At 38.9% G+C, this 23941-nt stretch overlaps 2 protein-coding genes across 2 annotated transcripts in view; both read left to right on the top strand.

Moving 5' to 3' along the window:
- NECAP1 (NECAP endocytosis associated 1) overlaps window positions 1–328 on the top strand; it is a 44159-nt gene extending 43831 nt beyond the window's left edge. The window contains exon 8 of the mRNA XM_030321609.1: window positions 250–328. Within this exon, the coding sequence (XP_030177469.1) occupies window positions 250–271 (22 nt within the window). The 3' untranslated portion in view covers window positions 272–328. The remainder of the gene's footprint in view (window positions 1–249) is intronic.
- On the top strand, window positions 283–23941 carry LOC115518217 (C-type lectin domain family 4 member A-like). Its single transcript, XM_030321610.1, has 6 exons — window positions 283–385; window positions 5194–5310; window positions 6540–6641; window positions 20638–20789; window positions 21880–21995; window positions 23021–23941. The coding sequence occupies exons 1-6, from the start codon at window positions 304–306 to the stop codon at window positions 23166–23168; spliced, it is 717 nt and encodes a 238-aa protein (XP_030177470.1). The 5' UTR covers window positions 283–303; the 3' UTR covers window positions 23169–23941.

Below are 23941 nucleotides of genomic sequence, written 5' to 3'. Positions count from 1 at the left end.
TTTTAAATCTATGCTTTGAGTTCCTACTTTCCATTTCCTTATTACATTTATAAATTTATGAGAAGTTCCTTATTACATTTGCTGACGTACGTTCAAATGCTATGATTCTCATCGTGCTGATCCTAGAGATTTGGCCTCTGAGGTTTCTAATTTTCATGAGATTCCTCTCAGAGTTATTTGCCTACATGGGGCCCCTGTTCTTGATAGGAAGTATGACAAATTGCCACCATGTTTGGGTTTTATTTTAAGATGTTTTAAGGAAGAGATGTAAAGGATTTTTTGAAGAGCAGATTTCTTCTCGATATGACTTCAGAGGCCACTTATGCTGAATTGAGTTTCAAAAATGAATCGAAGTCCTCAGGCACCAAAGAAAGGCCTCCTGCAGGTAAGCACATTTTCTGGTGGTCAGAGTTAGTGATGAGAAGAAGGATGAAGAGAGAATATTGTAAATGAAGCATGGTAGTGTTAGTTGCTGGTTCTCTGGCCACAGGTGGGGCACCTAGGATTCTCAGAAGATTGAGTTATCTGAAGATAAGCATTAAGGGCTTGTGTAGTTATACGCTAACCAAACTGAGGTGTGACAAGTCCACTAAGGTCCTGAGCTAAGGAGAATGCTAATTATGCTGAGGTTATTCTCTTGTGCCTTCTGAGGCTGAGTGAGACTGCAATCAAGAGACTGGGTACAGGAGCGCCTGGGTGGCTCAAGTCACTTGAATGTCCGACTCTTCATTTCAGCTCAGGTTATGATCCCAGGGTTGTGGGATCGAGCCCCAGGTTGGACTCTGCGCTGAGCACGGAGCCTGCTGAAGATTTTCTTTCTCTCTCCCTTTGCCCCACTTGCATACGCTCTCTCACTCTCTCTAAAAAAAAAGAGAGAGAGAGAGAGAGATTGGGTACAGGTCTTGAAACCATCAGCCCAGATACAGAAGATGTTGATGAGTCCGTGGACTCAGCCTCGGTTAGAGGGGAAGAGTTTGGGTGGAGAGCGTTGTGGGCGTCTTTGTTACCGCGGGACTAAAGTGTAACCCAAGACCGTTGCAGAAGAAGGACTAGAAAGTTGCAAAGGGAGTCTTCCGTGAATTCAGGAAATCCATTGCATCCTGCCTCCCCAGGATGGATTTAACTGAATTTGGGAGTAGATAAAAGGTAATATGGTTATCATTTATGATATATCAGATATAGAGCAAAAGAGAAAAAAAGCATGTGTATTATAAGAAGCTGTGAGTGGGAGGTCATGATTGCGCATGCTTTCCAAAACACTTCCGTGGAGATAGGGAGAACACTCAGGGAAACTGTTTTTTCCCCTTAAAAAGCTTTTTTTTTTCTTGCATATTTTATTTTATTTTATTTTATTTCTTTTTCTTTTTTTCTTATTATTTTTTATTTTTTTATTTTTTTAATATGAAATTTATTGTCAAATTTGTTTCCATACAACACCCAGTGCTCATCCCAACAGGTGCCCTCTTCAATGCCCATCACCCACCTTCCCCTCTCCCCCCACACCCTCCATCAACTCTCAGTTTGTTCTCAGTATTTAAGAGTCTCTTATGGTTTGGCTCCCTCCATCTCTAACTTTTTTTTTCCTTCCCCTCCCCCATGGTCTTCTGTTAAGTTTCTCAGGATCCACATAAGAGTGAAAATATATGGTATCTGTCTTTCTCTCTATGACTTATTTCACTTAGCATAACACTCTCCAGTTCCATCCACGTTGCTACAAAAGGCCATATTTCATTCTTTCTCATCGCCATGTAGTATTCCATTGTATATATGAACTACAATTTCTTTTTTTTTTAATTTTTTTTTTTAACGTTTATTTATTTTTGAGACAGAGAGAGACAGAGCATGAACGGGGGAGGGGCAGAGAGAGAGGGAGACACAGAACCGGAAGCAGGCTCCAGGCTCTGAGCCATCAGCCCAGAGCCCGACGTGGGGCTTGAACTCACGGTCCGTGAGATCATGACCTGAGCTGAAGTCAGACGCTTAACCGACTGAGCCACCCAGGCGCCCCTGAACTACAATTTCTTTATCCATTCATCAGTTGATGGACATTCAGGCTCTTTCCATAATTCGGCTATTGTTGAGAGTGCTGCTATAAACATTGGGGTACAAGTGCCCCTATGCATCAGCACTCCTGTATCCCTTGGGTAAATTCCTAGCAGTGCTATTGCTGGGTCATTCCCCTTAAATTTTTTTATAAAACTTCCTTATTAAATGTTGAAAGGGTCATTAAAGAAAAAATTAAAAACTAGAGGCATACACGAATTTATATTTATTTTACCATCTAGAGATCACTATAATTTACATTTCAATGTAGATCTTTCCAGATATAAATACTATATCTAACTGTATTTTTTCTAAAGCCGAGATTATGTTATACATTATTGAGGATTTTGTCCCCCTGCTTGTCAATACCTCATAACTTTGGGAAAACTATTCTTTATTTTTTTGTGGAGGTACGATTGACATAAAACATTCTGCAATAGTCCCCTCTTATCTGGGGGGATATGGTCCAAGAAATCCAGTGAATGCCTGAATAGTGGATAGTACCAAACCTTATATATTGTGTTTTTTTTTCCTATACATATATATCTATGATAAAAGTTTAATTTATAAATTAGGTACAGTAAGAGATTAACAACAATAACTAATAATAAAACAGACCAATTGTATTAATATACCATAATAAAAGTTATGTGAATATGGTCTCTCTATCTCAAAATATTGAACTGTATTCACCTTGCTTGTGATGATGTGAGATGATAAAATTCTTATGTGATGAGATGAAGTTAGGTGAATGACCTAGGCATTGTGACCTAGCCTTAGGCTACTATTTACCTTCTGAGGATACATCAGAAGGAGGATCATCTGCCTTCAGACCACAGTTGGCCACAGGTAACAAATTGTGGAAAGCAAAACTGCGGGGGTGGGGGCGGGGAGGGGGACTACCGTGTTAGTTTCAGGTATACAATGTAGTGATTTGATTTTTGTATATATTGGTGAAATGATTGCCACAATCAGTCTAGTTAACATTTATCACCATAGTCACTCCAATTTTTTTCTTGTGATGAGGCCTTTTGAGATTTAATCTCTTAGCAACTTTCAAATATGTAATAATATTTAATAGTTGATAATACTATAATAATCTATAGTATTAACTATAGTCGATATGCTGTACATTACATCTCCATGACTTCTTTTTTTTTCTTTCGAGTTTTTATTTAAATTCAAGTTAATTAACATATAGTGTAGTATTGGTTGCAGGAGTAGAATTTAGTGCTTCATTGCTTATATATAATACCCAATACTCATCCCAACAAGTGCCCTCCTTAATGCCCATCACCATTTAGCCACCCCCCCCCCCCACTGCAACAACCCCTGCAGCAACCCTCAGTTCTCTATAGTTAAGAGTTTCTTATGGTTTGACACCCTCTCTGTTGTTATCTTACTTTATTTTCCATGACTTCTTTATTTTATAACTGGAAGTTTGTACCTCTTAATCCCTTTCACCCATTCCCCACCACTCCTTACCCCACCTCTGGCAACCACCAATCTGTTCTCTGTATCTGTGAGTTTCATTTTGTTTTTTGAATTCCACAGATAAGTGAGATCATATGGTATTTGTTTTCTCTGTCTGACTTATTTCATTTAGCATAATGCCCTCAAGTCCCATCCAAGTTGTCACAAATGACAAGAGTTCCTTTTTTTTTTTTTATGGTTGAATAACAATCCATTGTATATAAATATCACACTTGGTATATCCATTCATGGATGGATGGACGCTTAGGTTGCTTTTCCTAGCTACCGTAAATTATGCTGCAATAAACATAGGGGTGCATATACCTTTTTGACTTAGTTAATTAAATGTCTTTGTTTTCTTTGGGGAAATGCCCCGTACTGGAGTTAATAGATCATATGATGTTTCTATTTTTAATTTTTTTAAAGTTTATTTATTTTTTAGAGAGAATGAGTGGGGGAGGGGCAGAGAGAGAAGGAGAGAACCCTAAGTAAGCTCTGCACTGTCAGCACAAAGCCCGATGCAGGGCTTGAACTCACAAACTGTGAGATCATGACCTGATCTGAAATCAGGAGTCGATGCTTACCTGACTGGACCACCTGGGTGCCCCTCTATTTTTAAATTTTTGAGGAACCTCCATACTGTTTTCCACAGTGGCTGCACCAATTTACATCCCAACCAACAGTACACAAGGGTTGCCTTTTCCCCAAATCGTCACCAACACTTGTTATTTGTCTTTTTTTTTAAGCTTTTATTTAAATTCTAGTTAGTTAATATATAGTGTAATATTGGCTTCAGGTATAGAATTTAGTGATTCATTGCTTATGTATAACACTCCGTGCTCATCACAAGTACCCTCCTTAAACGTTTTTTCTTTTTGATACTAGCCATTGAGAAAAGAATTCTTTTTATTTATTTTTTAATGTTTATACATTTTTGATAGAGACAGAGTGTGGGGGGCGGGAGGGGCAGAGACCGAGGGAGACACAGAGTCTGAAGAAGGCTCCAAGCTTTGAGCTCTCAGTGCAGAGCCCCACATGGGGCTCGAACACACTAACCGTGAGATCGTGACCAGAGCCAAAGTCAGAAGCTTAACCCACTGAGCCACCCAGGCACCCTGAGAAAATAATTCTTAACCATGAAATAGTAACTAGAAAGGTCTGACCTTATTTTAAGAATGTGATGAGGGATGACCATAATAACGATTTATCTGCTATGGCATTATTTATAGTAGTTGAAATTGGAAATAATCTGGAAGATTATTTAAATACATAATGAAATTCTATACAACCACAATAGACAGCGTTAAAGAAAACATATGGTTGTATGAAAAATGTTCATGGTCTAGTGTATAACAATATAGTAGGTCTGAAGCTAGTGCCTATGGTATGTCAATCATGTGGGAAAATGTGTACTTATGTATATACACTTTGAAAATTACTGGAAGGATATATATCAAAACATTAGCAACAGTTCCCCCAGTGGTAAGAGGTTGTGTTTTTATGTAGTTTCCAACGTTTCTACAGTGAACATTTTTTTTCCCTATTTTACTATTATTTCAGATGTCATATTCTTGGCAATAGTATGTCATCCTAGAAAAGGGAGAAGAGGAAGGGGAGGAGAAGGAAAGTAAAAATCAGAATTTGTTACTGATGAAACTCCTTTGATTTCTCGTTCAGCTCCCAAAGAGAAGACCAGCCTGAACAAAAGTAATCCCGGTTTTCCCAAGCTACTTTTTGCCTCATTGCTGGTGCTTCTGCTGCTGTTGGCAATCTCATTTTTTATCGCTTTTATCAGTAAGTATCCAACTGAAGCTATATGGAATGTCTGCCTTCCATGAAGAGATGGCATCCATTAGATACTGACATTTAATAACGGGTCTATCCAGAAGTCTGGAAAAGAAGTCTTCTTTGGGAGGGAGAGACACAATTAATGGGAATCTGTTAGAAATTTTGTTACTTATTTGAATTTAGTTACTTCCTTATAAAAATAATGGTATCCACCCTATAAAGAAATTGAATATATGTGTGTGTGTGTCTTGTAGAGGGACATATATTAGGTACTATTTCTACGCTAGACAGTTGTGTAAGTGAGGACAAATCTATGTTTGCCTATTAGTGTTTATAAGGCCAGGTTTTTTTGACTGCACAGACATATATTTTGAGATGAGCAGGTGGACAAAAGGCAATGGGAAGAGATATTCCAGGAAGAGTTTCCATTGAAATTTCACCTTAATCATGTCTTTCCTGCCCAAGACTATGTAAGATCTAAAGCCAATTTGGCAAATAGGTGGATTTTTTCGTATCTCTGGCTTTAAGAACATATCAAAATTTAAAAAGGCATAAGAAGTAGTGAAGCCAGCATATAGTGGGGCAGGGAGCAAATGGGAGGTAAGGAGGAAAAAAAGAGAAAATTCACTTTCTGGAGGAAGAGGTAAGTTATTTTTAAGTTGTGACATATTTGAGTATATTGGTGTGCTGAAAAAAAAGCCAGTTGAGAGTGGATAGAGTAAAGGAAGAAGGAGGAGGAAAATAATGCCCATATCTCCTGATCAATGTTGGCTTAAAAAAAAAAAAATCTCACTTTACAGGTAACCCAGAACTCAGAATTAGCTCAGTCTGCAACGCCCCCCCCCTCCTCCGCCACAACAGACCTATGCTGTGTACATCCTTAGAACTGTTTGCTTTCACTCCATTCTCCCACCTTCAGGGCTCGCCTTCTGCATTTAGTATTGAAGGGAAATATGGATAAATCCCTTTGCACTCATTATAATGGAACCATCATGTCTCCCTTCAACTACTGATCTTTTGGCTATTCCTGGAGAAATCTATGGTTTCAAAATCAGTGGGATTAGGATTACATTGAATGTGGGGTGATGAGAAATCTTTTCCATTGTCAGGAGCCTTCCACTCAAGCAATTGGACATTTGTAGATTTTGTTCCTATAAAACAGAATGTGAGAAAGTAACAATAGAGAGCAAAGTCACAACACCAGAAAATGAATGGCCTTTTTTTTTTTTTTTCAGTTTTCTTCCAAAAATATTCTCAGCTCCTTAAAGAAAAAAAGACTGCAAAAGAGCTCCCTCACACGGAATTGGAATGCCTGAAAGAGAATGTGACCATGGAAGGTAAAAATGAATGTGCCTATAATTCAGTGGTTGACTACACTATGTAAGGATACCAAGTTAATATTTCCAGTAAGATTCACAGGCAGATCATAGTAAGAAGTTGAGTCTCATGATCATTTCAAGCTTCAGGTGTACAAAGAAATAAGACTTAAAATTCTTTTTTTTTTTTTTTAATTTTTTTTAACGTTTTATTTATTTTTGAGACAGAGAGAGACAGAGCATGGACGGGGGAGGGGCAGAGAGAGAGGGAGACACAGAATCGGAAGCAGGCTCCAGGCTCTGAGCCATCAGCCCAGAGCCCGACGCGGGGCTCGAACTCATGGACCGTGAGATCGTGACCTGAGCTGAAGTCGGACGCTTAACCGACTGAGCCACCCAGGCGCCCCAAGACTTAAAATTCTTATATGCGTATCTTTTTTTTTTTTTTTTTTTTTTATGAAATTTATTGACAAATTGGTTTCCATACAACACCCAGTGCTCATCCCAAAAGGTGCCCTCCTCAATACCCATCACCCACCCTCCCCTCCCTCCCACCCCCCATCAACCCTCAGTTTGTTCTCAGTTTTTAACAGTCTCTTATGCTTTGGCTCTCTCCCACTCTAACCTCTTTTTTTTTTTTTTCCTTCCCCTCCCCCATGGGTTCCTGTTAAGTTTCTCAGGATCCACATAAGAGTGAAACCATATGGTATCTGTCTTTCTCTGTATGGCTTATTTCACTTAGCATCACACTCTCCAGTTCCATCCACGTTGCTACAAAGGGCCATATTTCATTTTTTCTCATTGCCACATAGTATTCCATTGTGTATATAAACCACAATTTCTTTATCCATTCATCAGTTGATGGACATTTAGGCTCTTTCCATAATTTGGCTATTGTTGACAGTGCTGCTATGAACATTGGGGTACAAGTGCCCCTATGCATCAGTACTCCTGTATCCCTTGGGTAAATTCCTAGCAGTGCTATTGCTGGGTCATAGGGTAGGTCTATTTTTAATTTTCTGAGGAACCTCCACACTGCTTTCCAGAGCGGCTGCACCAATTTGCATTCCCACCAACAGTGCAAGAGGGTTCCCGTTTCTCCACATCCTCTCCAGCATCTATAGTCTCCTGATTTGTTCATTTTGGCCACTCTGACTGGCGTGAGGTGATACCTGAGTGTGGTTTTGATTTGTATTTCCCTGATAAGGAGCGACGCTGAACATCTTTTCATGTGCCTGTTGGCCATCTGGATGTCTTCTTTAGAGAAGTGTCTATTCATGTTTTCTGCCCATTGCTTCACTGGGTTATTTGTTTTTCGGGTGTGGAGTTTGGTGAGCTCTTTATAGATTTTAGATACTAGCCCTTTGTCCGATATGTCATTTGCAAATATCTTTTCCCATTCCGTTGGTTGCCTTTTAGTTTTGTTGGTTGTTTCCTTTGCTGTGCAGAAGCTTTTTATCTTCATAAGGTCCCAGTAATTCACTTTTGCTTTTAATTCCCTTGCCTTTGGGGATGTGTCGAGTAAGAGATTGCTACGGCTGAGGTCAGAGAGGTCTTTTCCTGCTTTCTCCTCTAAGGTTTTTATGGTTTCCTGTCTCACATTTAGGTCCTTTATCCATTTTGAGTTTATTTTTGTAAATGGTGTGAGAAAGTGGTCTAGTTTCAACCTTCTGCATGTTGCTGTCCAGTTCTCCCAGCACCATTTGTTAAAGAGGCTGTCTTTTTTCCATTGGATGTTCTTTCCTGCTTTGTCAAAGATGAGTTGGCCATACGTTTGTGGGTCTAGTTCTGGGGTTTCTATTCTATTCCATTGGTCTGTGTGTCTGTTTTTGTGCCATATTTTTGAGAGAGAGAGAGAGAGAGCGAGCTTGTGAGTGGAGAAGGGGCAGAGAGAGAGGGAGACACAGAATCTGAAGCAGGCTCCAGGCTCCAAGCTGTTAGCACAGAGCCCAATGTGGGGCTTGAACTCATGAACCTGAGCCAAACCTGAGATCGTGACCTGAGCCGAAGTCAGAGGCTTAACTGATTGAGCCACCCAGGGGCCCCTACCAGCAGCCCTTTCAAGGCAATCTAGGCTTTTTCTAGCATGCACCTCAAAATTCTTCCAGCCTCTACCCATCACCCAGTTCTAAAGCCATTTCACGTTTTTAGGTGTTTGTTACAAGAGCACCCCACTTTGGAGCCAAAATCTGTATTAGCCTGCTTGAGTGTCATAACGAAAGAGGGGCAAGGCCTTTCTTCCTGGCTTGTAGACAGCTACCTTCTTGCTGTGTCCTTACATAACCAATTCTCTGTGTGAATGGGGAGGGAGAGAGAGTTTTCTAGTGTCTCTTCCTCTTAGAAGGGCACAAGTCCTATTGGATTAAGGCCCTGCTTTTATGATTCATTTAACCTTTATTACCTCCTTAAAGGCTACCACTGTAGTCACATTGAGGGTTATAACTTCAGCACATGACTGTTGGGGGAACACAATTCAGTGCAAAACAAGTTTCTATGTAGTTTACTAGAAATTCTTGTGCATTTGATATTTGTTCTACCCTGTTTATTAATTTATTCAGTCATCTATTTATATCTGTATATACTCATGGATATTTATCTTACACTTTGGGTTATAATCCAATACTGTATTTATTTTGTTGCTCAAATTGTTCTGCCTTTGCCCCTGGGAGTCTTTCAGTTGGCTCCCATGGCCCTTTGACATGCCCCCATCACTTTGTTGTTTTACTTGGTTTTTGAGCACTTCCTTACTTTTTGGGATTGTAATATTCTCTGGGCTTATATTGTATATTTCTTGCCTTAGTCTTAGAATCAGCTATTTCTCTGTGGAGTCCTGGCTCCTGTTATTGAAGAATGGTATTAGAAACCAAGATTTGAATACTAGGTATGCTCACTGCTGCTGAGGTGTTCTTTTAGCCCTCCCAGTTCACAGGACAAGGAAATCTCTATGTGTGTACTAACCTGTGCGTGTACATATATTGACAAATATTTCTATAGGCAACTATGTATTTCTATAATAAGGTATACATCAGTTTTTACTGATGTCTGAAATGTTTCTCCATTAACACATTGCATCATTCTAGCCTACTTCCCTTGATATCTTTAGTGACTACTCCAACAGAGAGAAATCTGGTCCCGTTAACTTGCTCAGTACATTTCCTTAATTATTCAATTCCAATGAACACATATAGTAGTATCGGAATTGTAAACTCATACCACCATGGGAAACAACTTTATCAACTAGAATACACTGCTGGTGTGCGGTGTCCTTTGTCTTTATTCTTGTAGACTCCATTTCCAAAGTCACTTAGGTCATCATCCTCTTCCCACCCCCTTCAGTGTGTTGTGTCTGACATTTGTAATACAGTTAGATTCTCTTGTCACAGTCTTCATTCTTTCATGGATTCTCTGACTTCCTAAATGGATTTTTAAAGCTTTATACAACAAATATGTAAAGTTCTGTGGATTTTGACAAATGCGTAATGTTCTGTATCTATTGTTAAACAGTATCATACATGGGGCGCCTGGGTGGCGCAGTCGGTTAAGCGTCCGACTTCAGCCAGGTCACGATCTCGCGGTCCGGGAGTTCGAGCCCCGCGTCAGGCTCTGGGCTGATGGCTCAGAGCCTGGAGCCTGTTTCTGATTCTGTGTCTCCCTCTCTCTCTGCCCCTCCCCCGTTCATGCTCTGTCTCTCTCTGTCCCAAAAATAAATAAACGTTGAAAAAAAAATTAAAAAAAAAATAGTATCATACAGAATAACTTCACTGCCCAAAAAGTCCCCTGTGCTCCATTCTCCTTTCCAAACTTTTTTTTAAAATCTTTTTTTAATGTTTATTTATTTTTGAGACAGAGAGAGACACAGCATGAGCAGGGAAGGGGCAGAGAGAGAGGGAGACACAGAATCCGAAACAGGTTCCAGGCTCTGAGCTGTCAGCACAGAGCCCGACGCGGGGCTCGAACTCACGGACCGTGAGATCGTGACCCGAGCCGAAGTCGGACGCTTAACCAACCAAGCCACCCAGGCGCCCCTCCAAACTTTTGGTAACCACTGAAATTTTTACTGCCTAGTTTGTCTTTTCCTATCATTGGAATTACAGTTAGGAGGTAGTCTTTTCACTGGAATTACAGTTGGTAGTTTTTTTTTTTTACTTAGCTTATTTTATTATTTTATCATTTAAATATTTTTGTTGAAGTATAATTAACATACACTGTTATATTAGTTTCAGGTGTATAACATATTGATTCGACAATTCTATATATTGATGCTCACCTTGATAAGCATAGTCACCATCTGTCACCGTACAATGTTATTACAATGTTATTGGCTGTATTCCCTATGCTGTACTTTTCATCTCCAGGACTTATTTATTTTATAATTGGATGTTTGTACCTCTTAATCCCCTTTACCTATTTCATCCATTTCTCCGGTAACCTCCATCTGGCTACCACCAGTTTGTTCTCTGCATTTAAGAGTCCGTCTATTTTTTGGTTTTGGTTGGTTTGTTGTTCATTTGTTTTGTTTTTTAGGTTCTACAAAGTGAAATTTTATGGTATTTGTCTTTTTCTGTCTGCCTTGTTTCACATAGTGTAATACTCTCTAGGTCCATCTGTAACAAACAGTAGGATTTCCGTCTTTCTCATGACTGAATAATATTACATTGTATATAAATATCGCAGCTTCTTTATCCACTCATCTATCAATGGACACTAAGGTTGCTTCTGTTTCTTGGCTACTGTAAAAAATACTGCAATAAACATAGAGGTACATATATCTTTTCGATTTTGTGTTTTGGTTTTTTGGGGGGGTATATAGTAGTGGAATTATTGGATTATGTGATTATTTTTAATTTTTTGAGGAGCCTCCATACTGTTTTCCACAGTGGCTATACCAACTTACATTCCTACCAACTATGCATGAGGATTCCGTTGTTTCCACCTCCTAGCCAACACTTGTTTGATTCCACGTCTCTGATTCTAGCCATTCTGACTGGTGTGAGGTAATATTTGATTGTGGTTTTGATTTGCATTTCCCTGATAATTAATGGTGTTGAACATCTTTTCATGTGTCTCTTGGTCATCTGTATGTCTTCTTTGGAAAAACATTCAGGTCCTCTGCCCATTTTTAATAGGATTATTTGGTTTCTTGGGTGTTGAGTTGTTTAAGTTCTTTATATATTTTGGATGTCAATCCCTTATTGGATATATCATTTGCAAATATCTTCTCCCATTCACTAGGTTGCCTTTTTTTTTTTAGTGGTTTCCTTTTCTGTGAAAAGCTTTTTATTTCAATATAGTCCCAATAGTTCATTTTTGCTTTTGTTTCCATTCTCTGAGGAGGTATATCATAAATATGTTGCTAAAGCCGATGTCCAAGAGATTACTGCTTATGTTTTCTTTTAGGAGTTTTATGGTTTTAAGTCTCAGATTTAGGTCTTTATCCATTTTGACTTTATTTTTGTGTATGGTGAGAAAGTGGTCTAGTTTCATTCTTTTGCATGTAGCTGTCCGGTATTCCCCACACCATTTATTGAAAAGACTGTCTTTTTTCCCTTTTATATTCTTGCCTCCTTTGTCGTAGATTAATCGACCATGTAACTTTGGGTTTATTTCTGGGCTTTCTATACTGTTCCCTTGACTGATGGGTCTATTTTTGTGCCAGTACCATACTGTTTTTATTACAAAAGGTTTGTAGTATATCTGGAAATCTGGAATTGTGATACCTCCAGCTTCGTTCTTTCTCAGCATTGGTTTGGTTATTCCAAGTCTTTGTGGCTCCATACAAATCTTAGGATTATTTGTTACAGTTTTGTGAAAAATGCTGTTGTTATTTTGATAGGAATTGCATTGAATCTGTAGATTCCTTTGGGTAGTATGGACATTTTAATGATATTAATTCTTCTGATTCATGAGCATAGTATATCTTTTCATCTGTGTCATCTTCATTTCTTTCATCGACATCTTATAGTTTTCAGAGTATAGGTTTTTTTACCCCTCTGGTTAAATTTATTCCTAGGTAATTTATTGTCTTTGGTGCAATTATAAATGGGATTATTGTCCTATTTTTCTTTCAGTTACTTTGTTATTAGTGGGTAGAAATACAACAGTATGTATAATATAATATATTAATTTGTATCCTTTAACTTTAATGAATTTATTTATCAGTTCTAATTTTTTTGGTGGAGTCTTTAGGACTTTCTATACATAGTATCATATCAGCTGCAAATAGTGAGGGTTTTACTTCTTTTCTTACCAATCTGGATGCCTTTTATTTCTTTTCCTGTCTGATTGTTACAGCTAGGACTTCCAGACTATATTGAATAAAAGTGATGAGAGTGAACATCCTTGTCTTGTTCCTGATCTTATAAGAAAAACTGTCAGTTTTTCGTCATTGATTATGTTGTTAGCTGTGGGTTTGTCATATGATCTTCATTATTATTATTGTTATTTCTAAATATAATTTATTGACAAATTGGTCTCCATACAACACCCAGTGCTCATCCCAACAAGTGCCCTCCTCCATGCCCATCACCCACTTTCCCCTCTCCTCCACCCCCCATCAACCCTCAGTTTGTTCTCAGTATTTGTCTCTTATAGTTTGCCTCCCTTCCTCTCTGTAATTTACCCCCCCTTCCCCTCCCCCATGGTCTTCCATTAAGTTCTCAAGATCCACCTATGAGTGAAAACATACGGTATCTGTCTTTCTCTGAGGTTCCTCAAAAAATTAAAAATTGATCTTTGTTATTTTGAGATATGTTCCCTGTAAACCCCTTTTGTTAAGAGTTTTTGTTATGAACAAATGTTATATTTTGTCAAATACTTTTTCTGCATCTATTGATATGATCATATGGTTTTTCATCCTTCTTATTAATGTCATGTATCACATTGATTGACTTGCTAATATTGAACCACCCTTGCTTCCCTGGGATAAATCCCACTTGATTGTGGTGAATGAACCTTTTAATTTAATGTTGAAATCAGTTTTGTGATATTCTGTTGAGGTTTTGCATCTGTGTTCATCCAAGATATTGGCCAATAGTGTCTTTTTTTTTTTTAAGGTAGTATCTTTATCTGGTTTTGATATCAGAGTAATGCTGGCCTTGTAGCGTGAATTTGGAAGTTTTCCTTTCTCTTCTAAGTTTTGGAATAGTTTGGAAGAATACACATTAACTTTTCTTTAAGTGCTTGTGGGAATTTACCTATAAAGCCATCTGATCCTGGACTTTTTTTTCTTCAGACTTTTTGGTTGCCAGTTCAATTTTGTTATTAATAATTGGTCTGTTCAAATTTTCTATTTCTTCCTTGTTCAGTTTTGAAAGATGGTATGTTTCTAGGAATTCATCCATTTCTAGGTTGTCCAATTTGTTGGTCTACATTTTTTTATACATTCTCTTATAATTCTTTGTATTTATGTGATTTTGATTATTTCTCATCCTTTATTTCTTTAAAGAAAAAAATTTTTTCAATGTTTATTTTTGAGAGAGACACACACACATACAATGTGAGCAGGGAAGGGCAGAGAGAGGGAGACACAGAATCTGAAGCAGGGTCCGGGCTCCAAGCTGTCAGCACAGATCCTGATGTCGGGCTTGAACTGCAAGATCATGACCTGAGCCGAAGTTGGATGCTTAACCAACTGAGACACCCAGGTGCCCCTCTCATCCTTTGTTTCTGATTTTATTTATTTGAGTCCTCTCTCTTTTTTTTCCATTGGATGTTCTTTCCTGCTTTGTCAAAGATTAGTTGGCCATACATTTGTGGGTCTAGTTCTGGGGTTTCTATTCTATTCCATTGGTCTATGTGTCTGTTTTTGTGCCAATACCATGCTGTCTTGATGATTATAGCTTTGTAGTAGAGGCTAAAGTCTGGGATTGTGATGCCTCCTGCTTTGGTCTTCTTCTTCAGAATTACTTTGGCTATTCGGGGCCTTTTGTGGCTCCATATAAATTTTAGGATTGCTTGTTCTAGTTTTGAGAAGAATGCTGGTGCAATTTTGATTGGGATTGCATGGAATGTGTAGATAGCTTTGGGTAGTATTGACATTTTGACAATATTTATTCTTCCAATCCATGAACATGGAATGTTTTTCCATTTCTTTATATCTTCTTCAATTTCCTTCATAAGCTTTCTATAGTTTTCAGCATACAGATCTTTTACATCTTTGGTTAGATTTATTCCTAGGTATTTTATGCTTCTTGGTGCAGTTGTGAATGGGATCAGTTTCTTTATTTGGAGTCCTCTCTCTTTTTTTTGGGAAGGCTGGCTGAAGATTTATCAGTTTTGTTCATCTTTTCAAATAACCAGTTCTTGGTTTCATTGATCTTTTCTATTTCTTTAGTTTCTATTTCCTTCCTTCTACTAGCATTCGGCTTTATTTGTTCTTTTTTTCTAGTTCGTTTAGGTGAAAAGTTAGGTTATTTGAGATTTTTCTTGTTTTTTTGAAGTAGGTCTATATCACTATAAAGTTCCCTCTTAGAACTGCTTTTGCTGCATCCCAAAGATTTTGGACTGTTGTGTTTTCATTTTCATTTGTCTTCTTGCATTTTTAAATTTCCTCTTTGATTTCTTGGTTGGCCCATTCATTATGTAGTAGCATGTTGTTTAGCTTTCACATGTTTGTGCTTTTTCTAGTTTTTTGTTCTTGTAATTTCTTGTAATCTTTAGTTTTATACTGTTGTGGTTGGAAAAGATGCTTTAGTCTTCTGAAATATATTGAGTTTTGTTCTGTGATCTATCCCAGAAAATGCTTCATGTGCACTTGGAAAGAATGTGTGCTCTGCTGTTTTTGGATGAATATTCTGTATATATCTACTAGATCCGTCTGGTCTAATGTCATTTAATATATGTGCTGCCGAAGCGAGCACTGGTCTAATGTCATTTAAAACCAGTGTCTTATCCTCTCACTTCTCCATGCTTGTGATGTCCCTACCATTTGTGGCTAGTTGTGCCAGGGGGTTGGTTCCCAACCGTGTCTCTGCCCCTCCTACCCTTTTCGATGTGGCCCTCTCTCTATGACTAGTTGTGGAAGATCTATTCTGTCAGTCTTCAGGTCATTTTCAGAGTTGGTTGTATAGAGATAGTTGTTACCTTGGTGTGTCGATGGACAAGGTGAGCTCAGGATGCTCCTACTCGTCCATCTTACTGTTTTCCATTTTTCTGTTACTGATTTCTAGTTTATTTAATTTTTTTTTTCAACGTTTATTTATTTTTGGGACAGAGAGAGACAGAGCATGAACGGGGGAGGGGCAGAGAGAGAGGGAGACACAGAATCGGAAACAGGCTCCAGGCTCCGAGCCATCAGCCCAGAGCCCGACGCGGGGCTCGAACTCCCGGACCGCGAGATCGTGACCTGGCTGAAGTCGGACGCTTAACCGACTGCGCCACCCAGGCGCCCCTGATTTCTAGTTTAATAAGCCTTGTTGTCTGAGAGCAGACATTGTATGATTTCTATTCTTTTCAGTTTGTTAAGGTATATTTATGGCCAGTATGTGGTCTGTCTTGATGAATGTCTATGTGAACCTAGAAAGAATGTATATTCTGTTGTTGTCAGATAGAGTAGTCAGTAGATGTCAGTCATATATGGTTTATTGGTATTGTCGTTGAGTTCAACTATATTCTTACTGATTTTGTGCATCTGGATCTGACCGCTTCTGATAGAGGAGTGCTTAAGTCTCTAACTGTGGTAATGGATATGTATTGAAGTTCTATTTTGTTTCACTTTTTGATGCTGTGTTTTTAGGTGCATACACATTAAACAATGTTATGACTTCTTGAAGAATTGACCCCTTTATCATTATGCAATGACCATCTTTATATCTGGTAACTTTACTTGCTGTGCACCCCGCACTGTCTGCAATTAATATAGCTACTCCTGCTTTCTTTAGTTCAGTATACCTTTCACTACCCATTTACTTTAAAAAAAAATTTTTTTTTTAATTTATATTTATTTATTTTTGAGAGACAGAGAGAGGCAGAGCACAAGTGGGGGAGGGGCAGAGAGAGAAGGAGACACAGAATCCGAAGCAGGCTCCAGGCTCCCAGGTGACAGCACAGAGCCCGATGCGGGGCTCCAACTCACGAACAGTGAGATCATGACGTGAGCCGAAGTCGGACACTCAACCGACTTGAGCCACCCAGGTGCCCCACTACCCATTTACTTTTAATATACACATGTCTTTATATTCTCCTCCTAAAGTTTTAATGTGGGTTTCTTGTAGACAACATATAGTTGAGTCTGGTTTTTTTTTTTTTTTGATCCACTCTGATAATCTTTGTGCTTTAATTCGTGAATTTAGACCACTGACATCCCAAGTGATTATTAATATGGTTGTATCAATATTTATCATATTTCTATTGTTTTCTATATCTTGCCCTTGTTCTTTGTTCCTTTTTTGTCTTTCACTCTTCTGTGGTTTTGAGAATTTGATATGATTCCATTTTCATTGCATTCTTAGCGTATCAATTATACTTCTTTTATACTGGTTGCTCTAAAGTTTGCAATATACTTATCAACTAATCCAAGTCCACTTTCAAATAACTATACAGCTCCATACACAGTGAGAGTATCTTAAAATAGCAAAATGATCCTAATTCCTCCCTCCTGTCTCTTGTGTTAATACTCTCACTTATTTCATTTACATCTTTGTATACATAATCTAATACATTGTTGCCATTATTATTTTGAACAAATGAAAGATCAATTATGAATATAGATCAGGGGTGCCCGGGTGGCTCAGTCATTTGAGTGTCCGACTCTTAATTGTGGTTTAGGTTATGATCCAGGGGTGTGGGATTGACCTCTACATTGGTCTCCATGCTGAGCGTGGAGCCTGCTTGGGATTCTCTCTCTCTGCCCCCTCTCCCCTGCTTGCACACATGCTCTCTCTCTCTCAAAAAAAAAAAGAATATAGATCAATTAAGAATATAAGAAATATGTTTTTATTTTACCTTCACTTATTCTTTTTTTGATGCTCTTACTTTATATAGGTCCAGGTTTCTGACCTATAATATTTTTCTTCCCCCTAAAGAACTTCTTTTAACATTGCAAGTTCCACTGGCAACAATTTCCCTCAATTTTTATTTGTCCAAAAAGTCCCTATTTCATCTTCACCTTTGATGGTTAATTTTGCAGGATAAGAATTAGGGTGATAGTTTTTTGTCTCTGAACACTTTAAATATTTCACTACATTCTCTTCTTGTATCCGTGGTTTTGGAGAAGTCTGATGTAATTTCTATTTTGCTTCTCTGTAGATGTGTTTTACCCCTTCTAGCTTTTTTTTTATTTAAAAAAAAATTTTTTTTTCAACGTTTATTTATTTTTGGGACAGAGAGAGACAGAGCATGAACGGGGGAGGGGCAGAGAGAGAGGGAGACACAGAATCGGAAACAGGCTCCAGGCTCTGAGCCATCAGCCCAGAGCCCGACGCAGGGCTCGAACTCACGGACCGCGAGATCGTGACCTGGCTGAAGTCGGACGCTTAACCGACTGCGCCACCCAGGCGCCCCAGCCCTTCTAGCTTTTTAAAGGATTTTTCTTTATCTTTGATATTCTGTAGTTTGAATATGATATATCTTAGGTGTAGTTTTCTTTGGCATTTATCCTGCTTGGTGTGCTCTGAGCTTTTTTGAATCTGTAGTTTGGTATCTGTCATTAATTTGGGAGAAATTCTCAAATGTTATTGCTTCAATATTTCTTCTGTTCTTTTCTCTTTTTATTGTTCTGCTATTCCCATCATGCACATATTAACACTTTTTGTAGCTGTCCCACATTTCTTGGATATTCTGTTTGTTTTCCCCCCCAGTTCTTTTCCTTTTTTTAGTTTTGGAGACTTCTATTGAGACACCCTCATGCTTAGATTTTTTTCTGCGGCTGTGTCCAGTCTAATAACGAGATCACTAAAGACAGTCTGCCTTCCTTTTTTTTTTTTTTTTTAATTTTTAAAATGTTTATTTTTGAGAGAGAGAGCGCACGTGTGCGTGTGCATGAGTGGGGGAGGGGCAGAGAGAGAGAGGGAGACACAGAATTCAAAGCAGGCTCCAGGCTCTGAGCTGTCATCACAGAGCCTGATGTGGGGCTTGGACTCACGAACCACGAGATCATGACCTGAGCCAAAGTCAGAGGCTTAACTGACTGAGCCACCAAGGCGTCCCATTTCTTTTTTTTTTTTAAGTGTATTTATTTATTTTGATAGAGCAAGTGGGGAGTGGGGGAGGGGCAGAGAGAGAGAGAGAGAGAGAGAGAGAGACAGAGAATCCCAAGCAGGCTCTGTGCTGCCAGTGCAGAGCTGAGGCTTGGTCTCATAATCTGGGAAATCATGACCTGAGCAGAAATCAAGAGTCGGACGCTTAACGGACTGAGCCACCCAGGCGTCCTAGACATTCTTTGTTTCTGTTACAGCATCTATCATGTTTCCTTTTGTTTCTTAGAATTTCCATCTGTCTGATTACATAGTTCATCTCTTCTTGTATGCTGTCTACTTTGTTCATGAGAGCCCTTAACATATTAATCATTGTTGTTTTAAATTTCTGTTCTGATAATTCCAATATCCTGCTACATCCGAGTCTGGCTCTGATGCTTGCTTTGTCTCTTCAAACTGGGGCGCTTCAAATTGCTATGCTTCTAGCAATTACCCATTTACACCTCAGGTTTCCCTACCCTGCAGCTGGTTCCCACAAAATTTTGGCTCCTGGGTTTCTGCTTCAGTAAGTTGTGATCCTCTGTATTTGCCTGCCTGCATAATTTTAAGAGCAGCGGCTTCGCTTGTGAGGAGTTGTTGATTTGTGGTTTGTTCAGCTTTTTACTTCTTAGGTTGGTATGGTAACTTCCAAGATTCTTGCGTGCCAGCCTGGAAAAGGGAAGTCTATTTATTTATTTGCTTTTGTCTGTTTTGGCTCTGTTACTTGCTTGAGTAATTTCTATATTTCAATTCTGTCTTTCAATTCCCTGATTTTTCTGTCTTCTCTGCTTTTGAGCCCAGCCACCGAACTTTTTATTTTGGTTATTATATTTGTTAGTTATACAAATTTGTTTGTTCTCCTTTATATCTCTAATTTGTTGGCTGAGATTTTCTTTCTTTCTTTTTGGAGAGAGAGAGAATACATTGGGGGCAGGTCAGAAGAGAGAGAGAGAGAGAGAGAGAGAGAGAGAGAGAGAGAGAATCTTAAGCAGGCTCTGCGCTCAGTGCCGAGCCTGATGCGTGGCTCAGTCCTACGACCATGACCTGAGCTGACATCCAGAATCAGACCCTGAACCAACTGAGCCACCCAGGTGCCCCTGTTGGCTGAGATTTTCTATTTCTTTTCTGAGGCATTGTTTTGTTTTGTTTGTTTGTTTTTTTATTTGGTCCAAACATGTTTGTACTTTCTTGTTGAGGCATCTTTGTCATGGTTTCTTTAAAATCTCTGTCAGATAATTCTGGTATTTCTGTTCTCTTGATATTGGCATGTATTTATTTTCTTTTTAAAAATTAACTTTGAGGGGTGCCTGGGTGGCTCAGTCGGTTGAGCGTCCGACTTCGGCTCGGGTCACGATCTCGCGGTCCGTGAGTTTGAGCCCCACGTGGGGCTCTGGGCTGACGGCTCAGAGCCTGGAGCCTGCTTCCGATTCTGTGTCTCCCTCTCTCTCTGCCCCTCCCCCGTTCATGCTCTGTCTCTCTCTGTCTCAAAAATAAATAAACGTTAAAAAAAAAAATTAACTTTGAGAACTTGTAATTCATGGTATGATGGGTGATTTTCCACTGAAACCTGGACATTTGGTATAGTAGTCTGGATCTTATTTAAGACCTCTGTTTTAGCTGGCTTTTCCAGACACCACTCTGGCAAGAGAAGGGGGGCCCTGCCTTGTTACTGCCTGGTACAGGTAGACTTGATCCCCTTGATACCTGGTGGGTGGCTTCTTTTCACCTCTGGATGAAGATGCAAGTTCCAGTTTCCATGGGGTCTTCTTTGGTCCTTAATTTTAATAATACACACACTTAAAATTTTTCATTTATATTGGACATCTATGGCCTTTCTGTCAATACAGGGAAAGATTGGAGCTGCTGCCCAAAGGATTGGAAGCCATTCAGTTCCAACTGCTACTTTATTTCTAATACAATGAGAAATTGGACGGAGAGTGAGAAGAACTGCATAGCAATGAAGGCTCACCTGCTGGTGGTCAACACCAAGGACGAGCAGGTGCTTTCTAATAGATGGTGGAACCAGGAGTCCCATCTGGTTGTTGTTTACCTCTCTTGTCTCAGAAGGAGGCTTTCACTGTTTGGGGATATTGGTGGTGTGGCAGAAGGCTTTTAGTATAATTGATAAGAAAGGCTATACCTAAGCCATTACATGCTGCACCTTCTTCCTGTTTCCATAAAACGAATCTCTCCCAAAATAAATTGGGGCATTTAAAATATAATATGTGGGCTTGGAGTGGAAGAATGGAAATGTCTTAGCCTGAAATACTAGTTTATTCTTTCAACCTGTAAATATTTTAGAAAGTATTAGCTATCTCATGGAGAAGGGGTATTATATCAAATAGAGAAACAGAGTTCGGTCATGAAGAGTCACGGTCAACAATCAGAAATGAATGAAGTTGAAGAAGTTATGAAAGGAGAATGATTTAATCTGCAAAAATTTTCTAATGCATGATTTTGAAGAACACTACTTAAGTGGAGAAGGGAAGTGAATCTGAGATGAGAATTCATTATGATCGTGGATAGAAATGGCTTCCATTTATATTGAACATCACTATGTTCTAAATGTTTATATCCCCACCAAACTTCATATGGTGAAATCTTAACCCCCTGAGATGGTGGTATTTGGGACGGGTCTTTGAGACGGGTTTAGGTAATGAGGGTGGAACCCTCATGAATGGAATTCATGTTCTTATAAAATAGTTCCCTTGCCCCTTCTGTTGTGTGGATACACAGTGAGAAAAAGCTGTCTATGGATGAGGAGGAGGGCCTCTACCTGACCTTGCTAGTACCCTCATCTGCGGTTTCCAACCTCCAGAATTGTGAGAAGGAAATTTCTGTGGTTTATAAGCTACCCAATCTGGGGTATGTTGTTATAGCAGCCTGAGCAGACCAAGATAAACATCATGGTCACAAGTGTTATCTTTGATCTTGTACTGCTCAGCCAGAGAAGACTGCGGCTCCTGGGCAGGGGCCCCATGTGGCTCTTCCTGGATCCTTTCTTTTTCTTGTCTTCTAAGGCTACTGTAAAGAACTTAGTTCTACCTGAATACTTTAAAAGCTATAACTCCTTTCTTTTCTTCCCTTAGGATTTTATCATCCAGAACGTGGATATGTCTCTTGCTTATTATATAGGGCTGTCAGACCCAAAGGGAAAAAGAGATTGGCAATGGGTTGATCAGACACCCTACAATGAAAGTGTCACGTGAGTACAGAATTCGATACAGGAATCCCGGGCCCTGGATCATGCACGGATTTTAGAATGTTCCAACTATTAGCTATGAAAATAAAAAAGCTCACTCTTAACTCTTGGGCACTAGGTTTAAATAATTTTCTTTATTATCTCATATGTAGTCATCACAAGAACTCTGTGAGGCACACGTTATTATTTTTCCCACCGTAGATTTGAGGAAATTGAGTTTAGAGAGTTTAGACAGCTCAACAAAGGTTATCCAACAGTGGCGACAGTGATCCTCAAATCCAGCTCTATTTGACATCAAAGTCTGTACTTTTAACTACTACATTATATCTCTAAATATAACAAAAATTTACGTCAGTTAAGGTCGTGGCCAGTTATTGATTTAATATTTCTCATAAAGCAAATAAGCAAAATTGTGATACTTATAATATCTCATATTCATATAGGTCTTTTAAAACTCTTAAATCCTTTAGTGCATTTTAGGGTAATACTACCTTTGATCCTCATATCATAAAGGAATATGACTCTAGTCTCTATTTTTTAGATATGGAAATCAGGAAAATGAAATTATATGTCCAAGATAACAGGGATGTTAGCAGATTTAGGGATTTTAACTAGTTCTTCAGACACCAAAAGCAATATATATTTAAAAAAAGGAAACACACTACAGTGATATTTGGGACTGGGATGAAATCTTTTTTTTTTTTTTTTCTTCATCATTTAAGGGAGCTTATGGACTGGTAGTCCCCTGGGAACAGGACATAATGATGGACAAATAGAAGGGCTATCTGCTAGGAGAACGTTTGATGCAGTGAAATGACACAATATCGGGTGATGCATGCACCGTTTCTGAGGGAAATGCCAGAGTTTCAGGCGGAGGAGAAACTGCATGAGAAATGGAGAAGGAATGATTTGGGCATATCCACCCTTGACATCCACACAGTTCAACCTCAGCCCCCTTCCTCGCTGTCTCTAACCCTTTTCAAAGCCCTGTGTGGAGAAACAACCTCATCCATTTTTTTCCCTTTCAGATTTTGGCACTCCAGTGAACCCAATAATCTTAATGAGCGTTGTGTTATATTACATTTTCGTCACGGACCGAGAGAATGGGGCTGGAATGATGTTCCTTGTAATGGACATCACAAGTCACTTTGCAAGATGACGAAGATCTACTTATGAATGGGACATTCTGCATGAACATGTGGTTGAATTGGAACCCACCATTACAGAGATAGCTAATTTGCTCTTTTTATTCATGTGTAAATCTTGTGGAAGGAAGCTCCATAGAAGTTTTCCATAGGCTGTCACCTTTTCCATTTATGAGAGAATCAGTATACGCATTCATTCATTTCTTCCTTCTCCATGTGCAGAGATCATATTTCTGCAGACAGATGGAGGAAGCATGAGCCTCCTTTCCTAATTTTGAGGAGTTAGGCATTGACGTAATTATACATGATATTGGTATAATTATATGATGGGGTTCCTCTCTCTGTCTGGATTTTTTTTTCCACGAGAGTGATCAAAAGCAGAATAATCCCAACTATTACTTTCCATTTCTCTCAGACATTTATCAGCTTTAACTGAAGCATGTTATGTGCCAGTTGGAATATGATACACATCAATGGAACTTAGTTTCTGGCTTTGGCCCAGTAGACCATTTGGGATTCTTAGCATTCTCTGCTCATTCTTGGACTGTCACTTAACATCAGGGTGCACTCAGAGGGAAATCCAAAACTGAACATTAGAGATTTAGAAGTTATTATTAGTGAGTTGACATAGATGTATAATCATTAGGTATTCTGATAGTTTTTTTTTTTTTTTCCTTAAGTTTTATAGTTTCTGTGTGTAGATTGCCACTCAAAATGGCTCCTGGTTTATTTGTATTCCCCTTTGCACTGAATTCTTACAGATCATTTTATTTCAACTACAACATAAAATAGATTTATAATGAA

The sequence above is a fragment of the Lynx canadensis genome, chromosome B4, assembly GCF_007474595.2.
Source record: "Lynx canadensis isolate LIC74 chromosome B4, mLynCan4.pri.v2, whole genome shotgun sequence".
NCBI classification, from domain to species: domain Eukaryota; kingdom Metazoa; phylum Chordata; class Mammalia; order Carnivora; family Felidae; genus Lynx; species Lynx canadensis.
Note: the sequence above shows the minus strand (reverse complement) of the source record. Positions and strands in the feature narration are given on the sequence as shown.

Coding starts and splice junctions, on each gene's coding strand:
- LOC115518217 (XM_030321610.1), top strand. CDS start 304: ATGACTTCAGAGGCCACTTATGCTGAATTGAGTTTCAAAAATGAATCG. Junction 386..5,193: donor CAAAGAAAGGCCTCCTGCAG/GTAAGCACATTT, acceptor TTTCTCGTTCAG/CTCCCAAAGAGAAGACCAGC. Junction 20,790..21,879: donor TCAACACCAAGGACGAGCAG/GTGCTTTCTAAT, acceptor TTCTTCCCTTAG/GATTTTATCATCCAGAACGT.